The sequence below is a fragment of the Oncorhynchus keta genome, chromosome 14 (genome assembly GCF_023373465.1).
Source record: "Oncorhynchus keta strain PuntledgeMale-10-30-2019 chromosome 14, Oket_V2, whole genome shotgun sequence".
NCBI classification, from domain to species: Eukaryota; Metazoa; Chordata; class Actinopteri; order Salmoniformes; family Salmonidae; genus Oncorhynchus; species Oncorhynchus keta.
In genome coordinates this window covers 11,518,191-11,530,541 of record NC_068434.1, presented here as the reverse complement: position 1 = coordinate 11,530,541, position 12,351 = coordinate 11,518,191, and the positions used below count along the sequence as shown (strand labels likewise).

At 47.3% G+C, this 12,351-nt stretch overlaps 1 protein-coding gene across 1 annotated transcript in view; it reads left to right on the top strand.

Moving 5' to 3' along the window:
* Positions 1-12,351, top strand: part of unc5ca (unc-5 netrin receptor Ca) — a 344,115-nt gene that overhangs the window by 150,093 nt on the left and 181,671 nt on the right. Inside the window, exon 2 of the mRNA XM_052461104.1 lies at positions 11,072-11,308. Coding sequence (XP_052317064.1) covers positions 11,072-11,308 — 237 coding nt within the window. The remainder of the gene's footprint in view (positions 1-11,071; positions 11,309-12,351) is intronic.

Genomic DNA, 12,351 nt, shown 5'->3' with positions numbered 1-12,351 from the left:
CAACACCATCATCCCAGACACCCTGGACCCACACCAATTTGCATTCCGCCCCAACAGATCAACAGATGACGCAATCTCTAATGCACTCCTCACTGCTCTCTCCCACCTGGATAAGAGGAACACCAATGAATGTGTTTAATTGACTACAGCTCAGCGTTCAACACCATAGTGCCCTCAAAGCTCATCATTAATCTTAGGATCCTGGGACTGAACTCCTCCCTCTGAAACTGGATCCTGGACTTCTTGACGGGCCGCCCCCAGGTGGTGAGGGTAGGCAACAACACATCTTCCACACTGACCATCAACACAGGGGCCCCTTAGCGGTGTGTACTTAGACCCCTCCTGTACTCCCTGTACACCCACGACTGTGTGGCCATACATGATCCCAACACCATCATTAAGTTTTCTTGTGACACGTCAGTGATTGGCCTGATCACGATGACGATGAGCTGCCAGGACAACAATTTCTCCCTCAACGTCAGCAAGACAAAGGAGCTGATCGTTTACTACAGGAAACGGAGGGCTGAGCACGCCTCCATCCTCATCGACGGGCTGTAGTGGAGCGGCTTGAGAGCTTCAAGTTCCTCAGTGTCCACATCACTAAGGAATTATCATGAATTACCAACATAGTCGTGAAGAAGGCACGACAACGCCTCTTCTCCCTCAGGAGGCTTAACATATTCAGCATGGGTCCTCTCAGATCCTCAAAAGGTTCTACATCATTGAGAGCATCTTGCCTGGCTGCATCACCGCTTGATATGGCAACTGCTTGGCTTCCGACCGCAAGGCGCTACAGAGGGTTGTGCCTACGGCCCAGTACATCACTGGGGCCAAGCTCCCTGCCATCCATGACTTCTATACCAGGCGGTGTCAGAGGAAGGCCTTACGTAGTTAAATAGTTAACCAATCGATACCCGGACTATCTGCATTGACCCTCTTTAGACTAATCACATATGCTGCTGCTACTATTTATCATCTATCCTGTTACCTAGTCACTTTTTTTATTTAATTAGGCAAGTCAGTTTAGAACAAATTCTCATTTACAATGATGGCCTACCCCGGCCTAACCTGGACAATGCTGGGCCAATTGTGCGCCGCCCTATGGGACTCTCAATCAAAGCCGGATGTTATACAGACTGGATTCGAACCAGGGATTGTAGTGGCGCCTCTTGCACTGAGATCCAGTGCCTGTAGGGAAGTGTGTAGACCTCTTGGGAGTCTTAAATCTTACCTTTGTTGGCTTGCATAGGATTTGTGTAGCTGTGCAAATGTATGTCTGTGCAATTGTATGAGAAAGATATGCGAGTCTGTCTGAGATAGCGATCACCCTGGTTTTATTTTCTTAGGGATGGTTGGGGTAGTTGGGGCCCGGAGGGGGATAGAACTGGGGGTAGGTGGGAATCTCTGGCACAGATAGACAGACGGACAGGGTCAGGGTTATAAGGACAGGGTCAGGGTTCTGCTCTGCAGCTGCAGCTGATCCTGTGGATATGATAAGGATAGCATTACCTCACGGCTGCCACGACTACTGCCCAGATATGTCATCAAGGGACTGTTCCACAAGAAGGGGCCCCTTCACTCCAAACCCCTCAACCCCTTCACCCCCTCCAGATAAAGGGTGAAGAGATGAGATGTCTGGGGAAGCATTATGTAGCAAACTCGAGATCCCTGTGCCAGGAGTCAAGTGTTGTTGCTGTCGTGTCACAAATCTGATGGAGAAGTGTGGGTAGATGTGAGAGGTTTAGCCTGCGTCCCAAATGTCATAGGGCTCGGCTCAAAAGTAGTGCACTATATGGGGAATAGGGTGCTATTTGGTGCGCAACCATACAGGGCTGAATGGAACCTTTGGGACACCATAGAGTGCTGAATGGAACCTTTGGGACACCATAGAGTGCTGAATGGAGCCTTTGGGACACCATAGAGTGCTGAATGGAACCTTTGGGACACCATAGAGTGCTGAATGGAACCTTTGGGACACCATAGAGTACTGAATGGAACCTTTGGGACACCATAGAGTGCTGAAAGGAACCTTTGGGACGCCATAGAGTGCTGAATGGAACCTTTGGGACACCATAGAGTGCTGAATGGAACCTTTGGGACGCCATAGAGTGCTGAATGGAACCTTTGGGACGCCATAGAGTGCTGAATGGAACCTTTGGGACGCCATAGAGTGCTGAATGGAACCTTTGGGACGCCATAGAGTGCTGAATGGAACCTTTGGGACGCCATAGAGTGCTGAATGGAACCTTTGGGACGCCATAGAGTGCTGAATGGAACAAATGCCAATCCTTTAGCTTACAGTCCTATGTAACCATGTTGCCTGTAGCATGATGTACTATATTACCCATAATGCTCTATAACACTTCCTTATTCATACATTGTCCTATTCAGTAATACTAACCATATTCATGAATCAACTACTGCATATACTGAAAGCACCTCATCACAGAAGAAATGCCCAAATTATTAATATCAATGTATTTACCAGGTAGTTGACCAATATAATAACTAAACTACTGATGTCTATAATCCTTAGAAATTACATTTTGTTTTTGCAAAAAATAATAAAAAATATATCCACTGTATATCAAATATATCCCATTTAGTAGACGTTTTTATCCAAAGTGACATTCAATCATGTGTTTATACTGAATACTTTTGTATGGGTGGACCCAGCTTGAAGTTCATATAGGAAGATCATATATTTTATTGAAGTGGTCACAGGGACTGTTCTACTTAATGCTACTATTGCTGTGATGGGATGATGGTACAGTGGTAGAGAGGAGTTATGGACTGTTTACCACCATGCCTTTATTGGCCCTCACTGTTCTCTGTTTACTACCATGCCTTTAGGGGCCCTCCCTGTTCTCTATTTACTACCATGCCTTTAGGGGCCTTCCTGTTCTCTGTTTACTACCATGCCTTTAGGGGCCTTCCTGTTCTCTATTTACTACCATGCCTTTATTGGCCCATGCTCCCTGTTCTCTGTTTACCACCATGCCTTTACTACTACCATGCCTTTAGGCCTTCTCTGTTTACTACCATGCCTTTATTGGCCCTCCTGTTCTCTGTTTACCACCATGCCTTTATTGGCCCTCTGTTTCTCTGTTTACTTTTTAGGGGCCCTGCCTGTTCTCTACCATGCCTTTCTGTTTACTACCATGCCTTTAGGGCCTTCTCTGCTCTGTTTACTACCATGCCTTTACTCCCTGTTCTGCCTTTAGGGGCCTTCTGTTCTCTGTTTACTACCATGCCTTTAGGGGCCTTCCTGTTCTCTGTTTACTACCATGCCTTTAGGGGCCTTCCTGTTTACTACCATGCCTTTACTACCATGCCTTTAGGGGCCTTCCTGTTCTCTATTTACTACCATGCCTTTAGGGGCCTTCCTGTTCTCTGTTTACTACCATGCCTTTATTGGCCTCCCTGTTCTCTGCCTTTATTGTTTACTACCATGCCTTTAGGGGCCTTCCTGTTCTCTATTTACTACCATGCCTTTATTGGCCCTCCTGTTCTCTGTTTACCACCATGCCTTTAGGGGCCCTGTTCTCTGCCTTTACTACCATGCCTTTAGGGGCCTTTATTTACTACCATGCCTTTATTGGGGCCTTCCTGTTCTCTGCCTTTACTACCATGCCTTTAGGGGCCTTCTCTGCCTTTAGGGGCCCTCTGTTCTACTACCATGCCTTTAGGGGCCCTTCCTGTTCTCTGTTTACTACCATGCCTTTAGGGGCCCTGCCTGTTCCTACCATGTTCTCTGTTTACTACCATGCCTTTAGGGGCCTTCCTGTTCTCTATTTACTACCATGCCTTTATTGGCCCTCCCTGTTCTCTGTTTACTACCATGCCTTTAGGGGCCTTCCTGTTCTCTGTTTACTACCATGCCTTTATTGGCCCTCCCTGTTCTCTGTTTACTACCATGCCTTTATTGGCCCTCCCTGTTCTCTGTTTACTACCATGCCTTTATTGGCCCTCCCTGTTCTCTGTTTACCACCATGCCTTTAGGGGCCCTGCCTGTTCTCTACCATGCCTTTAGGGGCCCTGCCTGTTCTCTACCATGCCTTTAGGGGCCCTGCCTGTTCTCTACCATGCCTTTAGGGGCCCTCCCTGTTCTCTATTTACTACCATGCCTTTAGGGCCCTCCTGTTCTCTACCATGCCTTTAGGGGCCCTGCCTGTTCTCTACCATTTTACTACCATGCCTCTGTTTAGGGGCCCTCCCTGTTCCTGTTCTCTGCCTTTAGGGGCCCTGCCTGTTCTCTACCATGCCTTTAGGGGCCCTTTTCCTGTTCTCTGTTTACTACCATGCCTTTAGGGGCCTTCCTGTTCTCTGTTTACTACCATGCCTTTAGGGGCCATCCTGTTCTCTGTTTACTACCATGTCTTTAGGGGCCCTCTGTTCTCTATTTACTACCATGCCTTTAGGGGCCTTCCTGTTCTCTGTTTACTACCATGCCTTTAGGGGCCTTCCTGTTCTCTGTTTACTACCATGCCTTTAGGGGCCTTCCTGTTCTCTGTTTACTCCATGCCTTTATTGGCCCTCCCTGTTCTCTGTTTACTACCATGCCTTTAGGGGCCCTGCCTGTTCTCTACCATGCCTTTAGGGGCCCTGCCTGTTCTCTACCATGCCTTTAGGGGCCCTGCCTGTTCTCTACCATGCCTTTATTGGCCCTCCCTGTTCTCTGTTTACTACCATGCCTTTAGGGGCCCTGCCTGTTCTCTACCATGCCTTTATTGGCCCTCCCTGTTCTCTGTTTACCATGCCTTTAGGGGCCCTCCTGTTCTCTATTTACTACCATGCCTTTAGGGGCCTTCCTGTTCTCTGTTTACTACCATGCCTTTAGGGGCCTTCCTGTTCTCTGTTTACTACCATGCCTTTAGGGGCCCTGACTACATGTTCTCTGTTTACTACCATGCCTTTAGGGGCCCTCCCTGTTCTCTGTTTACTACCATGCCTTTAGGGGCCTTCCTGTTCTCTATTTACTACCATGCCTTTAGGGGCCTTCCTGTTCTCTGTTTACTACCATGCCTTTAGGGGCCTTCCTGTTCTCTGTTTACTACCATGCCTTTAGGGCCCTCCCTGTTCTCTGTTTACTACCATGCCTTTATTGGCCCTCCCTTTCTCTATTTACTACCATGCCTTTATTGGCCCTCCCTGTTCTGTTTACTGCCTTTAGGGGCCCTTTACTACCATGCCTTTAGGGGCCCTGCCTGTTCTCTACCATGCCTTTACCCTACCATGCCTTTAGGGGCCCTCCCTGTTCTCTATTTACTACCATGCCTTTATTGGCCCTCCCTGTTCTCTGTTTACCACCATGCCTTTAGGGGCCCTGCCTGTTCTCTACCATGCCTTTAGGGGCCCTGCCTGTTCTCTACCATGCCTTTAGGGGCCCTGCCTGTTCTCTACCATGCCTTTAGGGGCCCTCCCTGTTCTCTATTTACTACCATGCCTTTATTGGCCCTCCCTGTTCTCTGTTTACCACCATGCCTTTAGGGGCCCTGCCTGTTCTCTACCATGCCTTTATTGGCCCTCCCTGTTCTCTATTTACTACCATGCCTTTAGGGGCCTTCCTGTTCTCTGTTTACTACCATGCCTTTATTGGCCCTCCCTGTTCTCTATTTACTACCATGCCTTTATTGGCCCTCCCTGTTCTCTGTTTACCACCATGCCTTTATTGGCCCTCCCTGTTCTCTGTTTACTACCATGCCTTTATTGGCCCTCCCTGTTCTCTGTTTACCACCATGCCTTTAGGGGCCTTCCTGTTCTCTGTTTACTACCATGCCTTTATTGGCCCTCCCTGTTCTCTATTTACTACCATGCCTTTATTGGCCCTCCCTGTTCTCTGTTTACCACCATGCCTTTAGGGGCCCTGCCTGTTCTCTACCATGCCTTTAGGGGCCTTCCTGTTCTCTGTTTACCACCATGCCTTTATTGGCCCTCCCTGTTCTCTGTTTACTACCATGCCTTTAGGGGCCCTGCCTGTTCTCTACCATGCCTTTAGGGGCCCTGCCTTTTCTCTACCATGCCTTCAGGGGCCTTCCTGTTCTCTGTTTACTACCATGCCTTTAGGGGCCTTCCTGTTCTCTGTTTACTACCATGTCTTTAGGGGCCATCCTGTTCTCTGTTTACTACCATGTCTTTAGGGGCCCTCCCTGTTCTCTATTTACTACCATGCCTTTAGGGGCCTTCCTGTTCTCTGTTTACTACCATGCCTTTAGGGGCCTTCCTGTTCTCTGTTTACTACCATGCCTTTAGGGGCCATCCTGTTCTCGGCTCTTCTCTGTTTTCTGCAATCTGTCTGCCTCCAGGAACTCTATCGATGATCACATCTTTAGGACATTCTGTATGTGTGTGTGTGTCCTTTGACTGCCTGTACTGCTCGGTAAGTCACCCAGTCAGCCTAGACTGGCAGCCCTGTCAGAGGCACTTGGCTTGGGGAGGAAGAGGGGAAGGAGGGATGGAGGATAGGAGGAGAGCAGGACAGGGGTGAATTACACAGAGTGATAAAGCTGCCACGTCTGACGAATGAGCCGTCCCCCTTTCACGATCCTGTTTCATGTGCCAATCAATAATTTAGGCCTGCCGCTTTTGAGCAATGGACCCATCCCGCTCAGGGAATGACAGATGAGGGGTGAGAATGGGTTTAAAAGAGAGCGGGAATTATCCAAAGTGAGAGAGAAAAACTTAAGAAAATGTGTTACAAAAATAACTTAATTACGTAACAAATCAAATAAAACCAACGCCAAACCTTTTCATATTTTTCTTATCTATTAGAGCAGAAGTCGTTTTTCTTAACAGTCTTGTTTTTTTTACGTGCATACTAAACGCCCTGAACGCCTGAACGCCTTGGGTGCCCAGCATTCAAAGAGGGATAAGGACTTGAAGCTGGAGCTTTAGTGTTGAGAAATGAGATCCTGAGTGCCAAACCTCCAAACAACGGTTAAATGTCTCGGTGAGTTAGAAGCCTGGTTGACAGACTGGTTGACAGACTGGTTGACAGACTGGTTGACAGACTGGATGAGACTCCAGGTGAGAAGAGGGCGCTATAGTGGAGGCTAATGAGACCCGGCCCGATGACGAAGCACAAGGAAATTACAGGGTAGAGCATAAGCACAGCTAAGAGTATATACATCAAGGGTTTAAGTCCCAAATGGCACCCTATTTAGAGAGCCCTGGTCAAAAGTAGTGCACTGTAGAGGGAATGGTGAATAGAGTGCTATTTGGGATGCAGATTTGTTGTCAGAACACTCATGTATGTACGTCGCCTGGAATTCTTCAGAGCTTTGGTGAATCACTGACTCTCGTAGCATCCCACTCTGTGACCTATGCTGATTGGGGGAGCCAGCGGTGGGCGTTTTGTCGGAAATGGAGGGAAATATTTCAGAGATATTAGGCGTTTAGAATTAGTTTAGAGAACATTTTCATTGGGGATTTTCCCTGGAGTTTTACCAAAAAGCTTCAGACTATTGTTTTCCTCCACCATGGTCAAGGTCCTGTCTTGAGTCCACTGGAACTTTTTGGGAGATATTTACATAACAATGGCTAACTATGAACATGGTTTAACATAGGGGTTCCCCAAACGTTTTGGGGCCATGACCCCATTTTGTAAAATGCTCGAGACCCCAACCATGTGAAAAAAAGGATGTAATTAACAGCCAATGTTAACGTTTTTATTTGGGGCTGTGGCAGTCAAAAACATTCTAACGGTATTTCTGATTGTTTTCTCAACTCACCATCACATACTGTACTTTTAATGTGGGGCTATGACAGGCAATTGTAAATAAGTCTGACATAATGTCTCTTATCTCACCACCACTAATGAGATGGGTGTGCTGGATGCATGTCGTGTCGGAGCTTCTCGAAGTCAGAGGAGCGTGGCTTCTCGATGTCAGGGGGGCGTGGCTTCTCGAAGTCAGGGGGGCGTGGTCCACAGTGCGCACCTCATCTCTGCTGTCACATCCAACCTGGATCAATATTTGGTTGTAATGCAGACGAGAGCACTGAATCCAGCTACACACAGATATGAGCTGGCGAAGGGTACCATGACTTTTAATGCTCAGAGGGAGACGGCAGTGTGTTCCCTTTGAGTCAGGAACCAATACTCCTCAGTGACCCGTGAATGCGTTGTCTGCCCGATTTCGGTCATGTGACAGATCAATCAGGTGTTTATTTTCACTTAACGTCAGTAGTGTAAAGTACTCAATTAAGTAAAAAGTCATTTTTAAGGGGTTTGTGTACTTTCCTTAACTATTTATATTTTTGACAACTTTTACTTTTACTTCACTACATTCCTAAAGAAAATGATACACTTTTTACTCCATATATTTTCCCAAAACTACTGCCAGTACTACAGGATAGGACACTTACCAAGAGTACATCCCTGGTCATCCTCTGATCTGGTGGACTTACTAAACACAAATGTGTCATTTGTAAATGATTTGCTTAATATAAGGAATTTTAAATATACTTAAGTATATTTTAGCAATTACATTTACACTTTTGATACTGAAGTATATTTGAAATCGAATACTTTTAGACTTTTACTAAAGTAGTATTTTACTGGGTGAATTTCACTTTTACATTACATTCATTTTCTATGTTCTATTAAAGGTATCTTTGACTCAAGTATGACAATTGAGTACTTTTCCCACCACTGCATACCTGCATGTCAACTGAGACAGGATCACAGTCAGATGGATTGGGAAGTAGGTACCAAAGTGCTCTTCCAAGCGTTGGAGGTGAGCAGTCATCACACGTGACAGACATTTACTGATGCTGTTTCCTGTTAGAAACATGCACAGCGGAGGGAACGGTTCGCACGGTTCGCACGGTTCGCACGGTTCGCACGGTTCGCACGGTTCGCACGGTTCGCACGGTTCGCACGGTTCGCACGGTTCGCACGGTTTGCTTCTGAAACACTGAATCTCCAATAAGAATTCTTTCCTCTGAATCCGCTGATTAAGTCACTCACCTGCATTCTTGCGTTCAGTTCATTCAGTTTCCCAAATATATCACATTTTCTTTTCATTACACAGAAAGTCAACCAATTCAATTATTATTATATTTTTTTACATCCATCAGTTCCTCTCTCAATGTGAAACATCTTTCCAACACTCCCCCTCGATAATCACCAAGCCTCGGTGTGAAATAGAAGATTGTCATACTCTGATCCCATATCTCCACATAGTTTTACAAACAGGCGCACAAGTGGATGTGGTTTGATGTATCTCGGCCCTCACATCTAACGCCCATTTGGAGATCATAAGCTGGGGAGTTTTTGAGTCGTTCAGTCAGTTTCCTCTTGATTACTAGCAGTAGTATAAATGATTAGTTTAACAGTGTTATCTGATGAAGGTATTTATAGGAGTTTCTGTGCCTCCGTCTCCTTACACATTGTTTTCACCTTATTAATTGTGGCCGGTATTATCAACGTCTCTGCAGTAGTGTGTGGTTTCATAACGTAGCAGGACTAGAGATTCACCATGGGAATGGTTCAAGTGCAACCATCAAGTACGTTCCTATCCCCATGATCTAAGGGCGCTCCCTGGTTGAATTAGATCTTTTAGATTGGAATCATTTTCATTTAGATTTTTAAAGTGAAAACCACATTACAAAGATTTTGAGATACAAAGACGATATTAAAATGTTATATATTTTTTGTTTGTATCTATTCTTTTTCTTCAGGATTTTGGAAATTCTCCCACGACCCTATTTTCATATCAGGTGACCACACGTGGGGTTGCGACCCCTAGTTTGACAACCACTGGGTTATTAACACCTTCCACTGTTATTGTTGATTCTCTCACAAGTCCTGTGTCAGGCGTAGCTATGGAAACACACTTCCCAAATAATAACACAGGCACTAACATTACCATAATCACTGGAGACAAAGCCACTACTATCTCTCTGCTGCATATTTTGTAGAACCTTCTAGAACCTTCACCAGCGAAAATGTCAGAGCTGATCATGAAAGGAAGCTTTTCCGTTACAATTACTATTTCTCAATAAAATATGAAGAAGATACAATTGTTGTTAATTTAATAGGATTTGGGGAAGTTTTTGTGTGGTGGTCAGTATTGAGGACAAGCATGGTTGATATTTGCAGGTATTTGCAGAGAAATTGTCTAACATATTAATCATAACGCTGATATTTAGAATAAGGCATAATCCCTTCTCTCTCTCGCTCTCTCTCCCCTCCCATCTCCATCCCTCCCTCCCTCTCTCTCTCTCTCTCTCCCCCTCCCATCTCCATCCCTCCTCTCTCTCTCTCTCTCTCTCTCTCTCTCTCTCTCTCTCTCTCTCTCTCCTCCCTCCCTATCCATCCCTCCCTCCCTCTCTCTCTCTCTCTCTCTCTCTCTCTCTCTCTCTCTCTCTCTCTCTCTCTCTCTCTCTCTCTCTCTCTCTCTCTCTCTCTCCCCTCCCTCTCCCCTCCCTACTCCATCCCTCCCTCCCTCTCTCTCTCTCTCTCTCTCTCTCTCTCTCTCTCTCTCCCCTCCCTCTCCCTCCCCCTCCCCTCTCTCTCTCTCTCTCTCTCTCTCTCTCTCTCTCTCTCTCTCTCTCTCTCTCTCTCTCTCTCTCTCCCTCTCTCTCTCTCTCCCCTCCCATCTCCCTCCCCCTCTCTCTCTCTCTCCCTCTCTCTCTCTCTCCCCTCCCATCTCCCCCTCTCTCTCTCCCCTCTCTCTCTCTCTCTCTCTCTCTCTCTCTCTCTCTCTCTCTCTCTCTCTCTCTCTCTCTCTCTCTCTCTCTCTCCATCTCCTCCCCCTCTCTCTCTCTCTCTCTCTCTCTCATCTCCCTCTCTCTCTCTCTCTCTCTCTCTCTCTCTCTCCCCTCTCTCTCTCTCTCTCTCTCTCTCTCTCTCTCTCTCTCTCTCTCTCTCTCTCTCTCTCTCTCTCCCTCCCTCCCCCCCCTCCCTCCCATCTCCCCCTCTCTCTCTCTCTCTCTCTCTCTCTCTCTCTCCCATCTCTCTCTCTCTCTCTCTCTCTCCCCTCCCATCTCCCTCCCTCCCTCCCCCTCTCTCTGTCTCTCTCTCTCTCTCTCTCCCCTCCCAACTCCCTCCCCCTTTCTCTCTCTGCAGTGAGAGATGAAGATGACTTCCTGGGGTTGGGAGAGCTGCCCGAGACCTTTCCCTCGGACCCCCCGGAGCCTCTCCCCCACTTCCTGATGGAACCCGAGGAGGCGTACATCGTCAAGAACAAACCAGTCAATCTCTATTGCAAGGCCACGCCCGCCACCCAGATTTACTTCAAGTGCAACAGTGAATGGGTTCACCAGAAGGACCACACGGTGGAGGAGAGAGTGGACGAGAACTCAGGTCAGTGGGAGACAGTGATGATGATGGTTGATGGTGGGTGGAGGAGAGAGTGGACGAGAACTCAGGTCAGTGGGAGACAGTGATGATGATGGTGATGGTGGGTGGAGGAGGAGAGAGTGGACGAGAACTCAGGTCAGTGGGAGACAGTGATGATGATGGTTGATGGTGGGTGGAGGAGGAGAGAGTGGACGAGAACTCAGGTCAGTGGGAGACAGTGATGATGATGGTTGATGGTGGGTGGAGGAGAGAGTGGACGAGAACTCAGGTCAGTGGGAGACAGTGATGATGATGGTGATGGTGGGTGGAGGAGGAGAGAGTGGACGAGAACTCAGGTCAGTGGGAGACAGTGATGATGATGGTTGATGGTGGGTGGAGGAGGAGAGAGTGGACGAGAACTCAGGTCAGTGGGAGACAGTGATGATGATGGTGATGACGATGATGAATGTCACTTACACTGGCCTGGAAACCATGTAGATGTACATTTAGATTAACGTCATAACACCTATGTGACATTATACACAGTCACCTCTGGGGCAACAATGTTCCTCACACATTTTCATATTGGCTTTAAAAGCAGGTGAAGATAGAGAGACAGGCTGCCTTGTCCAAGTCAAGTGAAGATAGAGAGACAGGCTGCCTTGTCCAAGTCAGGTGAAGATAGAGAGACAGGCTGCCTTGTCTAAGTCAGGTGAAGATAGAGACATAGGCTGCCTTGTCCAAGTCAGGTGAAGATAGAGAGACAGGCTGCCTTGTCCAAGTCAGGTGAAGATAGAGAGACAGGCTGCCTTGTCCAAGTCAGGTGAAGATAGAGAGAAAGGCTGCCTTGTCTAAGTCAGGTGAAGATAGAGAGACAGGCTGCCTTGTCCAAGTCAGGTGAAGATAGAGAGACAGGCTGCCTTGTCCAAGTCAGGTGAAGATAGAGAGACAGGCTGCCTTGTCCAAGTCAGGTGAAGATAGAGAGACAGGCTGCCTTGTCTAAGTCAGGTGAAGATAGAGAGACAGGCTGCCTTGTCCAAGTCAGGTGAAGATAGAGAGACAGGCTG